Source organism: Geotrypetes seraphini, chromosome 1 (genome assembly GCF_902459505.1).
Source record: "Geotrypetes seraphini chromosome 1, aGeoSer1.1, whole genome shotgun sequence".
In the NCBI taxonomy this organism is placed as follows: domain Eukaryota; kingdom Metazoa; phylum Chordata; class Amphibia; order Gymnophiona; family Dermophiidae; genus Geotrypetes; species Geotrypetes seraphini.
In genome coordinates, this window is record NC_047084.1 from 494,435,013 (window position 1) to 494,449,661 (window position 14,649).

At 45.9% G+C, this 14,649-nt stretch overlaps 1 protein-coding gene across 1 annotated transcript in view; it reads right to left on the reverse strand.

Moving 5' to 3' along the window:
* Positions 1 to 1,909, reverse strand: part of LOC117351584 (guanine nucleotide-binding protein subunit alpha-14) — a 343,853-nt gene extending 341,944 nt beyond the window's left edge. The window contains exon 1 of the mRNA XM_033927074.1: positions 1,316 to 1,909. Coding sequence (XP_033782965.1) covers positions 1,316 to 1,436 — 121 coding nt within the window. The 5' untranslated portion in view covers positions 1,437 to 1,909. The remainder of the gene's footprint in view (positions 1 to 1,315) is intronic.
* Between the last annotated feature and the right edge of the window lie 12,740 nt (positions 1,910 to 14,649).

Below are 14,649 nucleotides of genomic sequence, written 5' to 3' on the forward strand. Positions count from 1 at the left end.
ATAAATTCTGATGTTCTTTTAAGTTTTATTTGTTGTGCAGAAGGTGTGCGGAAGAAGGGGTAGTCTTATATGGCGAGTATATAACAAACTCTATATTTTAACTGTAAAAGTTGGGGGGTCGTCTTATACACCCAGTCGTCTTATACGCCGGCAAATACGGTATATATATATATATACACACATATGTATATACACACATATATACACAGATGTAATAGGGCAGAGTACGGTACTGGGTTTTAAGAAAGGATTGAACAATTTCCTGTTGGAAAAGGGGATAGAGGGGTATAGATAGAGGATTATTACGCAGGTTCTGGACCTGTTGGGCCGCCGCGTGAGCGGACTGCTGGGCACGATGGACCTCAGGTCTGACCCGGCAGAGGCATTGCTTATGTGCTTATATACACACACACACATATACACACACACACATAATATTTGGGATAAATACAGGCTCTTCAGAGCACTGAGGACTGGAAACTTTGGCGAGAAACCTTTCCTCCAAGCATGAGCTATCTAGCCCTATTAAGAAAGTTGTTTTCTCCCTAACCTGTAGCATATGTTTATGACCGGAGAAGAGAGTTGCTCTGGTCAGCAAGTCTTGACGTATATTTTTCTTCCCCATCATTTCAAAAGATAGGAGGGGGGGGGGGGAGAGATTTATCAGGTTGGTTGGTTTTGCCCGAGTGTGATTCTATCGAGGAGGCTAAGAGAGAAGGAGTGGGCAGCACGGCAGGTGAGCAGACTAGAGCGCGCGCTGCGACCTCCCCCCTCCCCCAACACCCCGCCCGCTGTCAGGTGCGCCTCTCACCCCGGTCCTCGTCCGATTGACATGAAGAGAAAAGCACAAACGGCACCGCACAGCAAATGTACCCAGGCCAGGCCCTGCCGTCTGCTGCCCTCCTCCAGGAACATGCACGTGATCCGGCTGGAGTAGGAAGGTAAGCTGGGCATCGCAGAAAAGCAAAAGGAAACCAACAAAAAAAAAAAAAAAAAAAGGAAAGCCACCACAACTTCCACCCCCTCTAAACTTGCTCCCATCGTACTCAGACCAGATGTCGGTGTTTAGAAGTAAAGGATTTGCCTCTAGTTCCAAGTAAGTGGCTATTTGCCATTTGTTTCTGAGAGAATAGGAAAGCTCAAGGATGGCAAGAAGTGGGAAAGAGACAACAACGTAGCCCCCGCCCCAAAATTTGGTTTTGTTCATTGAAAACCTCCGAGTCCAATCCTCAAGAGAGAGAGAGAGAAAAAAAAATGTTTCCCCCCCCCCTCCCCCAATGAGTCCCAGAGAACGCATTTAAGAGCAACCACTTACCCAGAAGCAACAGTTTCAGCTCCCTCCTGGCATCTTTCTTGTCCCTGCGGAGCTGTCTTTCAATTTCCGCGTTTATCCTTTGCGATTCCTTCTCCTCGGGAGATAAGCAGCAACCCGCCATGACCGAAAAAAAAAAAGAAGTCTGTGTATATTTGCTCTTCCTGCCTTTTTCACACCAGCCACCGACCGAGGAAGCCGATCTCCTCTTGGGGGGGGGAAAGGCAGGGCACAAACCGCTGCTCCGCTCCAGCCCAGTGGACTCCCTTCCTGCCCCGCGAGCAAGGCGAAAAGAGCAGCCTCCCTCCTCCTCCCCGCACCGCACCGTCTGTCAGCGCCGCTCGCCTTCCCCTTCCCACCCTGAGCGCCGGCCAGCACTCGCGCTTAACCCCCTCCTTAGAATGGGGGCGCGCATGCAGGAGACGGCGGGAGGGGGGAGAACGCCCCAGAAAAGTTTGCTAAGATCGAGAATCCTTTTTTTTTTTTTGGTGGTTAAAATAAATAAAATAAAAATCACATGCTCTTTTCCTGTACGCAAACTGAATTGCAACGAGGAGGAGGGGCCAAGGCTATGAAGACTCCGGGCTGCTGACTTTAGGAGGGGTGGTGGGAATGAATGTAGGGAAGGGTTTTTTTTTTTTGTTTCCTGCTGGAACTCTTGGAGGGAGGTTGCTGTGGGCGGAGCGTCTCACCTCTGCAGCCCGCCCCATCTTCCAGCCTTGCAATGACGTCTCCTCCCAGCTCCTTTCTGGGGTGATTTTTTTTTTTCCTGTTTTGTAAACCAGAAGCCCTTATTGACAACAGGCCTAGGGAAGGATGTCGAATAAGATTTTTTGGCATGTTCACGAAAGACTTCTTCTTTCTCACGTGCTTATTCTCTAATATTTTCTCACCGGTATGCAGGAAATACATCTCAGCATTCAACAGTAAAAATAAAATAAAATCTACTGCGTGCAGTCAAGGTAAAAGAATAAAATTGTGCGGAGGCAGGCAAGGAAACCGTGGTTGTTTTCCCTGAGTAAACACGTGGGTGGGTACATTGCTATCGATTTGGCATCTATACAGTGAGGAGGAACCTGTTCTGCCCTGGTTGTGGGAAGGGAAACTTTTTACTGTTCATGAAGCATATGTTGTTAACTGAAGGCTGGGCAATAAAAGATGGCAGAGCTACCAAGGTACCAGAGTTGGGCAAGTTACTTTGTAACAAATGAGTTCCTCTGGGAGGATGAGCTATAAAGGCAAATAATTTTATTGTATATTAAAGTTACTGCAAGGAAAAAAGTAATATATTACAGTTACTTGTTTATTTTCTGAGTAACATTATTTGCATTAATGTTACTTTTAGTTACCTAGAGCCATCAGAAAATACTTTGATGCAGCATCTTTCCGCTTACTGGTTCAATCTTCCATCTTAAGCATGCTCGATTATTGCAACATCATTTACTTGGGATCCTTCAAAAAAAACCATTCTAAGACTCGGAATCATTCAAAATTCGGCAGTTCGACTGATTTTTGGGCTGAAGAAATGGGTACATGTAAGCCCCTATTAACAAAAACTCCACTGGCTGTCCCTGGAGGCGCGAATTTTGTTTAAGTTCTCTTGTCTGTGTTATAAGTCAATATTTGGTCTGGCCCCCACTTACCTGGTTTCTCAATTTAACCTGGCTAGTTCTATTAGGCCCACACAAAGAATACATCTGTTCACCTGTAGAGTCATGAAATGGTTAACTGTTGTTTAAAATATTGCTCTGGCCTACATAGCTGAAAACAGTGTATAATCTATTGACTTCATCTGCCTAAAATGTATGTCCCTACCTTACCACATTGTAAGCTGAATAGATAAGAGTTTGAGCCATGATGTACCCTGCCCTTCTGTACATTTAACTGCAAGAGTTAGATAAGTGTCCTGCTAGTGACCTGCTAGTGTGAGCTTAGAACCAATGAGTGTTAAGAAAAGTAACACGTGAAAAGCTTTTTCTAGAATTCAGTTGTATAGACAGAAAAATGAATAAATATCTCTGTAACTTCCTGGTTTCGGCACTTCTGAGCCATCTTGGAGCTCAGGGGTCCAGCATGCATGCTGTGAATAAAACTTGTACTTTCTTCACGCCTCTGACATTGTGTGTCCAAGTGACCTTTCATTTAGCTTCCGAACAGGGACTTGAAGGTCTCTTGACCACTGGTTACTCGATTGGTCACTTGTTTCTGGTCCTACGGCTGATGTGTCTGCTTAGCCGGCTGCCTTCCTTTTGGGGGGTTGGCAGACCTCAGGACGTTGGACCGCTTCAACTGACTTATCTAGTCTCAGTTTAAAGTACAAGAACCTGTATCAGTTTAATTCTGTCCTGGAGTGGCCACTATCTGGTAAGTGGGGATTGATCATCCCTATCCTGTCTCTCGTCTCCTGTCTAGTAAGCCACGTGATCTGTCGCTGAAAAGTTGTGGGGAAGGATTCTAGGAACTGTTATTTTCTGGTTGAGTAACTGAACTGAAATCTGTTGTGTTTTGTGTGTTTGAGAGTGTCTAAGACGTCCTTGAGGACGAAGCGAGTGTGGACCTGTTAGTACTGCGTTTCCCTAGTCCGGAGACGGGCAGGGCCAGGAATTCAGGGAAGTGTTTTTGTCCTCCATTGCACAATGGGGGGATGTCTGTCTACCTGTGGGGATCCCTTGATATGTTAGCTAATTTTAAAAAAGGAATTTGTCTTTGATTATACTTAACAAATCAACCCTTATTTGTCTGTGCCAGTTAGAATGGCCGATATTTGATGTGGGCTGGCCCCCTCTGACTCCCTGGAAGAGGACATAACCCATCAAGTTTTTATGCATTCGTTTGCTGTCGGTTCCTCTTCCAGTCAGCCTATTTTGCATTCCAATGGGAAAACCTTTCACCGTCCTTGCTTCAGACCTTGCCAAATTCTTCCCTTCATCTGATTCCCAAGTCCTGAAGTATCCCGGGTTTTTTTTTTATGAGTTCTGTCTGTCCAAATGTATTAGTGAAGTTTAAACTGTCAGTTGTTCACAGCATAAGAGGAGAGTACTTTTCCTTTTGTGCTGATAAGGGCCATGAATTGTTTAGCACTTCAAATGCGGTTTCTCCTGAAACAGATAAGTGGTTTTAGATTTAAAGTTTTTGGCTATGTTATAAAATGTTTATCTATATTTAGAAATGTATGTAAATGAAAAATATGATTTCTGGAACTTATATTCCATGCTAAAAAGAAGTTCTTTGTCTAAATTTAGAAGTTATTTGTCTAAATTTAAAAATTCTGAAAAGGACTACATCTGTAATTTGATCGCTTTGATCTTTAAGCAACTCTCTCTCCTTTGTGAAATTCTGTAGGAAGGGGGAGTAAGTCTCTACTGAGACCCATGTTGATTGTAAAAAGAAAAAAATTGAACAATGTTTAAACTTGTGAGTACAGTAAAACCTTGGTTTGGGAGCATAATTTGTTCCAGAAGCATGCTTGTAGTCCAGGGCACTCGTGTACAAAAATATACATACTTGTATTGCAAGCCCTTGCTCATTTGGAACAGTCACTGCATTCCTGCAGCGTCATATAGAGAGGAACCATTGGCTCAGTTGTGAAAATGTGATGCTTCTATACTGTATGTATGTGTATTGCAAGACGTTGCTGGTATAGCAAGTTAAAATTTAATCATTGCTTGTCTTATAGAACACTTGCAAACCAAGTTATTTGCAATCCAAAGTTTTACTGTATATTCCAATCTTTGTTTCTGTATTTCTGTTTATAAATCATGTAAGTTTAGGTAAGAATGTAATTTTTAGGAATGCTTTTATATGGAAGTAAATATTTTTGCCAGTCAGCTGATAGTGAAGGGACTGCTGCATTAGAGAGCGCTTGTGTCAGACTACCCTGCTTAGTGGGCGGATCCAGAACTGCATTTAGATTAATTTTATAAGTCAGCTCTTTGGGATAGGAACCTGATATAGAATAGGGATTGAGAACAATTCTTATGTGTTAGTAGACATCTTAAGTTCAATTATTTTGTATCTTCTCTAATCTTTTGTAAACTACATAGCTCTTCACGGTATTGCGGTATATAAACTGTTATTATTATTATTTATCTGAGTCTTTCAGATAGTGGGTCTGCCTTTTAAATTTTCCTGTGGCCATATTTACATTGATTTCAAGTATGCCTTCCTCGTGTCACCTACCTTGGCTTTCAAATCCAGGTCCCTTCCTACACCCAAGTCCAGGCTGTCTGTAGTCTCCCTGTCCCTGATAACTGCAAGGCTCTGAGCACCTTTCTCAGTATTGCAGGATACTGTCCCATCTGGATCCCTGATTTCTCTACTATTGCTCGTCCTCTGTATGATTCCACCAAAGGCGCTGACTCAGCCCCTTTTGTCTGGACCCATCTTTTCGCTGCCTCCAAAAACTTCTGACTCAGGCCCCTGCCTTCTGGCCCTTCTGCCCAAGAAGCTGAGCTGTATGCCCTCACTTCTGCCCTGCGCCACTCTGCCTCTCAGTCTTGCAATATATATACTGACTCCAAATATGCTTTCCTTAACTTGCATTCCCATAGGGCCATCTGGAAATATCGAGGTTTCATTACAGCCTCCATCACGCCTGATCCATCATGCTCCCCTCATTCTTGACCTTCTTGAGGCCGTACAACTACCCTCACGTGTTTCTGTTATGCACTGCCATGCTTACAGACGCGTGACGGACCTTGTCTCTCATGGCAATGCCCTTGCCGACCGCACAGCCCGAGCTGCCAGTCTCTGCCCCCTCTTTCGGCCCCTCTGTATACAATCATTCCTTTTTGGACTCCCTTACACCCCAGTACGCTTCTCAGGAACAGACTTGGGCATGCACTATTTTGGGCCAGTCTGTCCTGAAAGGGGGGTGGATACAAAATGCGCCAATTCAAGTGCCAATCCAGACCCACACACTGATACTTCAAACACAAGCACAGCGGGTACCCTCATATTCATTCCTCAACATCTGGCCCTCACGATTGTCACAAGATGCTATGATCTGGCACTCTGGAGAACCAGCTATGAAAATGACTCTCAAGAGACATTTCTTTATCAATCACCTTGATCAGCTAGTCCGGAATATGGTCCGACAGTGTGTTGTCGGTTCTAGAATAAAATTCCCAATCAGATGACTGCCACCTCTTGGATACCAACCTATTGGAACATATCCGATACAGGTTCTGTCTGTAGATTTTACCCACATGCCCATTTCCCGTTCCCTCAGTCACTTCCTAGTCTTCACAGACACCCTGACTAGATGGGTCAAAGCCTTCCTTACTGGCACTGAATGCGCCAGAGATGTAACCAAACACCTCCTGAATAATTCCGTGCTTTGGTCTCCCTGTTTTTATAGGCAGTGACAATGGCCCTGCTTTCATTGCCGATGTTGTCCAACAAATTGCTCAGGCCCTCCAAATTGAATAGAAATTTTATGCTGCTTACTATCCTGAGAGCTCTGGTCAGGTCGAAAGAATAAACAGAACTCTTAAGACCCTTCTCACAAAATGAATTGAAGAAACTAATCTGTCCTGGCCTGTCCTGCTGCCTTCTGTTCTTTTTCAGATTAGATGCATCCCATCCAGTGTTCCCGCTAAGCTGCGCTGGGGTGCGCTGGCGCTCAAAATATTACCTCGCAGCGCACAAGTTTCTCGTCACAGCGCACACAGTGTAGAGCACAGTTCTTCAACCGCCGGTCCGCAAACAAAATCTTGCCGGTCCGCGAAGGATTCGGTCCCCGCCGCAACGAAAGGCCGGCGTCAGCTGACTTGCAACTTCCTGTTGCAGTCGCTGTGCCGGGACTCCTGCCTTCGCCGGGACTCCTGCCTTCCACCGCGTTTGCCTCCTGCCTTGTCTCCGCACCTCCAGACCAGCAGCGGCAGCTGTGTATGCTTTTAACTTCGGCACAGAGCTGCCCCTAATCAATAGTTTAGCGCGGTTTCATAAGGCAGCCTCGGGGCCTTTGCTAGGCCGGCCCACATCGCATCATCGAAGCGGGCCGGCTATCAAAGGCCCCGAGGCTGCCTCATGAAACCGCGCTAAACTATTGATTAGGGGCAGCTCTGTGCCGAAGTTAAAAGCATACAGAGCTGCCGCTGCTGGTCTGAACTCTTGGGCCGCTGAAGGAGGGCAAAAAGCAGCTGTCCTGGAGGTTTCCCTTCCTCTCGCCTTTACAGGTTCCTTTTTTCCACCTTTTTTTTTTTCCTTCAAACGGCAACGGGCCCCAGCATCGACATCAATCAAGTAAGTTCCACTGTCAATCAAGCGGTTCTGCTCGGCCAAAGCTTCCCCTGTGACATGAGCCACCCTCAGGGGAAAGAAAGTGACCCACAAAGGTGAGGGGAAGGGGGGCAGATGATGGAAGTTGGGGGGGGGGGGGAGAGAGAGAGAGAGAAGGGGCAGATGATGGAATGGAGGAGATGAGAGAGAGAGAGAAGGGGACAGATGATGGAAGTGAGAAGAAGGGAGAGAGAACAGAAGGCAGATGGATGTCAGTTGAGAAGGGAGAGCAGATGCTGAATGGAAGTGGGGAAAGAACACATACTGGATGGAAGGAGGAGATAAATAAAGGGGGAAGAAAATAGTAAGATAATGGAGGGGTGAGGGAAAGGGGTGACAAGCTGTGTGTAGACACAGTGAAAAGAGGGAAACGGGACTAAATAGTAAGAAAGAATTTAATTTAGATGGAGGCAGAAAATAGAGAAGGAAGACCAGAGAAGAAAAGGGAAGAGAGAGCAGAGAATGATCAGATCTGAGTGGAGGAAATGAGAAGAGAGATATGCTAAAAACCACAGGGGGGAGGGAAGGATAAAGATGCCAGACCATGAGGGGAACAGAAGGAAGATGATGGATGCTAGACCAAATTGGGGGGTGGGGGGGGGGGCAGGAGGAGAGATGGCAGGGAAAGACAGACAGTGAATGGAAGGGGCAGATGCTGGACTGAAGAGACAGAGAAGGTTATCATGCTGCTGTACCAGGCCATGGTACGCCCTCACCTGGAGTACTGCGTCCAGCACTGGTACTTTAAGAAGGACACGGTACTACTCGAAAGGATCCAGAGAAGAGCAACTAAAATGGTTAAGGGGCTGGAGGAGTTGCCGTACAGCGAAAGATTAGAGAAACTGGGCCTCTTCTCCCTTGAGCAGAGGAGATTGAGAGGGGACATGATAGAAACATTCAAGGTACTGAAGGGAATAGACTTAGTAGCTAAGGCAGGGAGAACGAGAGGGCACTCTCTAAAGTTGAAAGGGGATAGATTCCATACAAACGTAAGGAAGTTCTGTGGTAGAAAGCAACATATTTATTTGGCTCATAACTTGCTGGCGCCCGATATTTTTAGCTCACAGTGAAAAAAGTTTGCTCACAACACCCGCCCGCTTAGAGGGAACACTGATCCCATCTAAGCCCCATTTGAGCTCATGTTCGGCCGGCAACCACCCATTGTGAACCCAGATCCTGGTTCCTTTGCTACTCTGGGATCAGATATCCTCCAGAGTCAGGTCCAGTCTTTAGCTAAGGCCCTTCAAGAGCTCCACAAATGGGTCCTGGAAAGGGCCCCACTATCGATAGCTACACAAGTTCATGGGTATGTCCCTGGAAATACAGTATGGCTAAAACTTGGAAGTCAGACACCCTGAAACCTAGGTGGATAGGTCCTTTTACTGTCCTAATTTCTTCTCTTACAGTTATCAAGGTGTCCGGACATGAAACTTGGCTCCACTACAACACGGATCTTCAGCTGAAGCTTTCTAAGACCTCAAAAGTTCTGAATATTTACCACTGTACTTAGCAGGTGTTCTGAATATAATTCTTTATAAGTGTTTGAGTTTAATTGACTGCCTGTGGTTCACCACTTCCTTTAGCAAGTGTCTTGAGTATAACTATTTGAAGTTTTCTAAGTTGTGCCTGAAAGAAAAATGAGTTTCCTATGTTAGTATATATATATATATATATATATATATATATATATGATATTTGTGTTGCCCTCACTTATGTTTCTTTCTTCTGTATTTTGTACTTAACAAGTGCCCCTAGCCCTTTGCCTGATGTTTGTTTGCATGAAGGAGTTAAGTACAGAAAGTGTCAAACATTTGAGGGTATTTTCTGTTTCCAATCTACTGGTGATGAAGTTTAAAAGTGGACGGAAATCTGCATTTATAATGTTGAGGGTCCACTTATCAACTAGACTCTTATTGTAGACCCCACTCGCCCGGTGTCTTTGTATTGTGATACATGTGTGCTATTTGATGTTTCTCAAGGTCATAGTACTACCCCTAATACAGTTTTGTGTGGCTCCCTAGATTGACAGCGTTATTATACCAAATGTGCTAAGTATATATGTCTGTATAACCTGATGCCTTTAAGAACTGCCCCTATGAGGAAACCTTCACTAATGGTGGAGCCTGTCCTTTATGAGAAAGTGTATTGTGGGCTACCTACAATAACCCACACAAATATCCCCCTAATACCCCGTCTGCCTCCCTTACTATAGGTCCTAGCTCTGGCCCCTTGTGTACTACAGGCTACTGTAATCCCATGGTTTTCACTATCACTGACCCATATAACTGGAATGCCAATGTCCAAGTCCAGAAGGCCAGAGACTGCATGGCATTGTATATTGATGGTAAAAGGTGAGACTCAGGTACTGATGTATATGTCCAAATTGTATCCCGCTCATGTGCTCCTGTCCATCACTCTTTGGTGTTTCCCCAGTTTTATGAAATTATGAAAGTAGATACTAATATCCTGTAATCACTAGAAATCTGTTTATACAGTTTGCTGAAACTATAGGCCAGACTCTTAATGTTTTGTATGAGGAGGGACTGGTATGGGAGAACAGTGGCTATGGGAGGCAATGCAGCTGGACATGTTAAACCTGACTTCACAGACCCTCACTTTTACGTCAGGTCCATGACCTTCACGATAGACCTTGTGAACCTCCATTGTTGCTTCCCACTGTCTTCAGCGCCCTTCAAACACTGCTTAATGGAACTTCCTATGAATTATGGTCAGCTCTTGATAGTTGATACTGGCTCTGTGATCTGTTTGCCTACTCTTGGTTGCCTGCTAACTAGACTCATACATGTGTACTTTGCATGATTCGTCCCAGTTTCTTCCCGATGGTGAACACCTGGGAGCCCCTGTATTCAACACCAGAGGTCGCCAAAAGCGGTCCACTTCCACCAATTCCCTTAAAATAGGTGAATGGGGTGATGACTGGCCTGCAGAACGGATCATTGCTGCTTATGAACCTGCCACATGGACCGAGGATGACACCTGGGGCTATCGGACCCCAATCTATATGCTGAACTGCATTATTTGTCTATAAGCTGTACTCAAACTGATAACCAATGAGACCTCCCGAGCTTTGAGTACCATTGGCAGAGCGAATGCTAAAATGCGCACTGCTATTTATCAGAATCGTCTAGCTTTGGACTATTTACTAGCTGCTGTGCCTGTGATAAATTCAACCTCTCCAACTGCTGCCTTGAACTTGAGTAAAGTGATTGAGAACGATGTGGATCGTATCACCAAACTGGCTCATGTTCCTGACCAGACCTGGCGTGATCTTACTGCAGACTGGATCTCTGGTACCTTCAGCTCCTGGTTGCCCTCTGGTTCAGCACTGAATATCATTTTGCTGGTTGCCGCCCTGTCTTCTCTGCTCCTTTGCTGCCTGCCCTGTGTGGTCCCCATAGCCATAAAGCTGCTCCACTGAACTATGAACTCTGCTGTCAAACGTTCCACTGCTGCATTGGCCCTCTCCCAGTATCGTCCCTTACCCACTGGGGACCCCGACTTTCCTGACCCCTAACTTTATTTTGTCAGGCTTGGCTCCTTAGGTACGCCAGCCTGAAAGGGGGGAATGTAGAGTCATGAAATGGTTAACTGTTGTTTAAAATATTGCTCTGGCCTACATAGCTGAAAACAGTGTATAATCTATTGACTTCATCTGCCTAAAATGTATGTCCCTACCTTACCACATTGTAAGCTGAATAGATAAGAGTTTGAGCCATGATGTACCCTGCCCTTCTGTACATTTAACTGCAAGAGTTAGATAAGTGTCCTGCTAGTGACCTGCTAGTGTGAGCTTAGAACCAATGAGTGTTAAGAAAAGTAACACGTGAAAAGCTTTTTCTAGAATTCAGTTGTATAGACAGAAAAATGAATAAATATCTCTGTAACTTCCTGGTTTCAGCACTTCTGAGCCATCTTGGAGCTCAGGGGTCCAGCATGCATGCTGTGAATAAAACTTGTACTTTCTTCACGCCTCTGACATTGTGTGTCCAAGTGACCTTTCACACCTATCCGACAATAAAGGCCTGCCACTACAAAAGATTCCTGGGCAGAACCCTTGCCTTCCAGGCAGGCAAATGGAACGACTGGCTGAGTAACGTTATCACGCATTCCTCAACCTACTTCAAATTTTGAAAATTGGTAAAAATGAGTTTGTTCAACTGATTTGTAAGCTAAGAATTTTTATAGCTCTGTTAATTCAACCAGTAACCTAAGAACTTTCCATTATGTAAGACTGTATTGACGACTTTGAATTGTAACCTCTTCGCTGATTGTCCAGCACTTCTTGTTGTAAACCGCCTCGAACTACCATGGCTTTGGCGGTATATAAGAATAAAAATTATTTTTATTATTATTTTTGGATATAAATAATTGTTTTGACATTATATAAAATTAATTCTAGCAATTGGAAATTCGTCCATTATCAAAGAAAACATCTAAATGGAAAATGATCAAGACCTCAAAATAGGGATTAGAGAATGACACGGTGGCGGTTTACCCGCGGCCACCGCATTTTAGCCGCGGGTCACCCGCCGAAAACGGGGAAGAAAACTAGCAGTCGCTGCGGCGACGGGGACAAGGCCATTCACCGCCCGCGGGGCGGTGAATGGTCTTGTCCCCCGCAGTGAGGCATGAAGGATCGCGCGGTCCCCGCAGCTCACACCCACCCGCCCAATCGATTCCAGTGTCCAGCCAGCTCTCTCCCCTCTCCTCACCCCAGTCCGCAGATCCTCCTCCTCGGCGACCCGCACGCTACCAGAGAGCCGCGCACACCTGCCACTGCTCAGCCTCGATCTTCTGCTCTGACGCAACCGGAAACAGGAAGTTGCAGCAGAGCAGAAGATCGAACACTGAGCAGCCGCGCGTGTGCGGCTCCCTGGGAAAGCGCGCAGGTTGCCGAAAAAGAAAACCCACAAACCAAGGTGAGGAGAAGGGAGAGAGCCGGCCAAACACCAGGATCGACCGGGCAGGCAGGTAGTGGCCGCGGGGACCGTGCGATCGCTAGTGTTCCCGGCTCAAATTGGAAGGAGGGAGTGAAAGGAAAAAGGCTTATATGGATGCAGCGGGGACGGTGACGGGGCGGTGAATGGGATGGCAGTGGCGGTGACGGGGCGGTGAAAGGGATGGCGGTGACGGTGACGGGGCGGTGAAGGGATCGGTGGTGACGGGGCGGTGCAGAGGATGGTGGGCCGGTGACGGGGACAGATTTTTTCCCCGTGTCATTCTCTAATAGGGATCTAATACAATTACACAGATTTAAATCAAAGGGGAAAAAACATGAAAACAGAATATAAGCACTCAATTATCTCATCTCTGAATACCTCTACACCAGTGGTCTCAAACTCAAACCCTTTGCAGGGCCACATTTTGGATTTTTAGGTACTTGGAGGGCCTCAGAAAAATACTTAATGTCTTAAATAGTTTATAAATCTTTCCTTTTGGCTAAGGGCTCCTTTTACAAAGCCGTGCTAGCGGGGTTAACGCGCATGACTTTTCATCATGTGCTAACCCCTGCGCTGGCCAAAAACTACTGCCTGCTCAAGAGGAGGTGGTAGCGGCTGGCGCATCCATCAGTTGAGCGCGCGTTATTACATGCGTTAAACCGCAAGCACGCATTTGTAAAAGGATCCCTAAAGTCTTAATAATAATTTAATTTATAGCTAAAGAGACATATGATCAAGAAACTGTTTTATTTTACTTTTGTGATTATGATAAACATACCAATAAACATAAAATAGTACCTGGTGGGCCGCATGTGGCCTCCGAGCCGCATGTTTGAGACCACTGCTCTACACGGATGGGAAAAGGTGGCAATGTATGGAAAGCAGTACAGTGGAACCTTGGTTTACGAGCATATTCTTCAGCTACACCCTCAGCCTCGGTCTCTGACTCAGTTCAGGGTTCCTACTGTTTCCATTACTCTGACCTCGAGCCTCATCAGACCTTCCTTGTTCGGATCGTCGTTAACCTCGAGTACACCTACCTTATCTTTTCCTGAGCTTCCCTCAAGTCAGATACCTAAGCAGAAGGTTCCTGCGGTGGTCCTCAAGTTATCCAAGCATCAGTCCAAGTCGAAGCATGCATCTACTGCCACCTCGGAGCCTACAGCCTCAGCAAGTGGACCAGTTTCGGACTCGGATCCACAATTGCAGGCGTCTCTCCAGACCATGTTAGAGCACAAATTTGTTCAATTACTGAACAAATACATTCCTACCTCGACTCTGTTTCCTGCAGTCCAGCCGGGCAATCAGCAGTCTCCCGCGAGGTTGAGTCTTTGCAAGTGTCTCAATTGGAATCTACACACTATGCAAGGAGTCGAGTCTTTGCGAGTGTCTTGATTGGAATCTACACACTCTATGCAAGGAGTCGAGTCTTTGCGTATGTCTCGATTGGAATCTACACACTCTATGTAAGGAGTCGAGTCTTTGCGTATGTCTCGATTGGAATCTACACACTCTATGTAAGGAGTCGAATCTTTGCGAGTGTCTCGACAGGAATCTACACACTCTATGCAAGGAGTCGAATCTTTGCGAGTGTCTCGACAGGAATCTACACACTCTATGCAAGGAGTCGAATCTTTGCGAGTGTCTCGACAGGAATCTACACACTCTATGCAAGGAGTCGAGTCTTTGCGAGTGTCTCGACAGGAATCTACACACTCTATGCAAGGAGTCGAGTCTTTGCGAGTGTCTCGACAAGAATCTACACACTCTATGCAAGGAGTCGAGTCTTTGCGAGTGTCTCGACAGGAATCTACACACTCTATGCAAGGAGTCGAGTCTTTGCGAGTGTCTCGACAGGAATCTACACACTCTATGCAAGGAGTCGAGTCTTTGCGAGTGTCTCGACAGGAATCTACACACTCTATGCAAGGAGTCGAGTCTTTGCGAGTGTCTCGACAGGAATCTACACACTCTATGCAAGGAGTCGAGTCTTTGCGAGTGTCTCGACAGGAATCTACACACTCTATGCAAGGAGTCGAGTCTTTGCGAGTGTCTCGACAGGAATCTACACACTCTATGCAAGGAGAGTCTTTG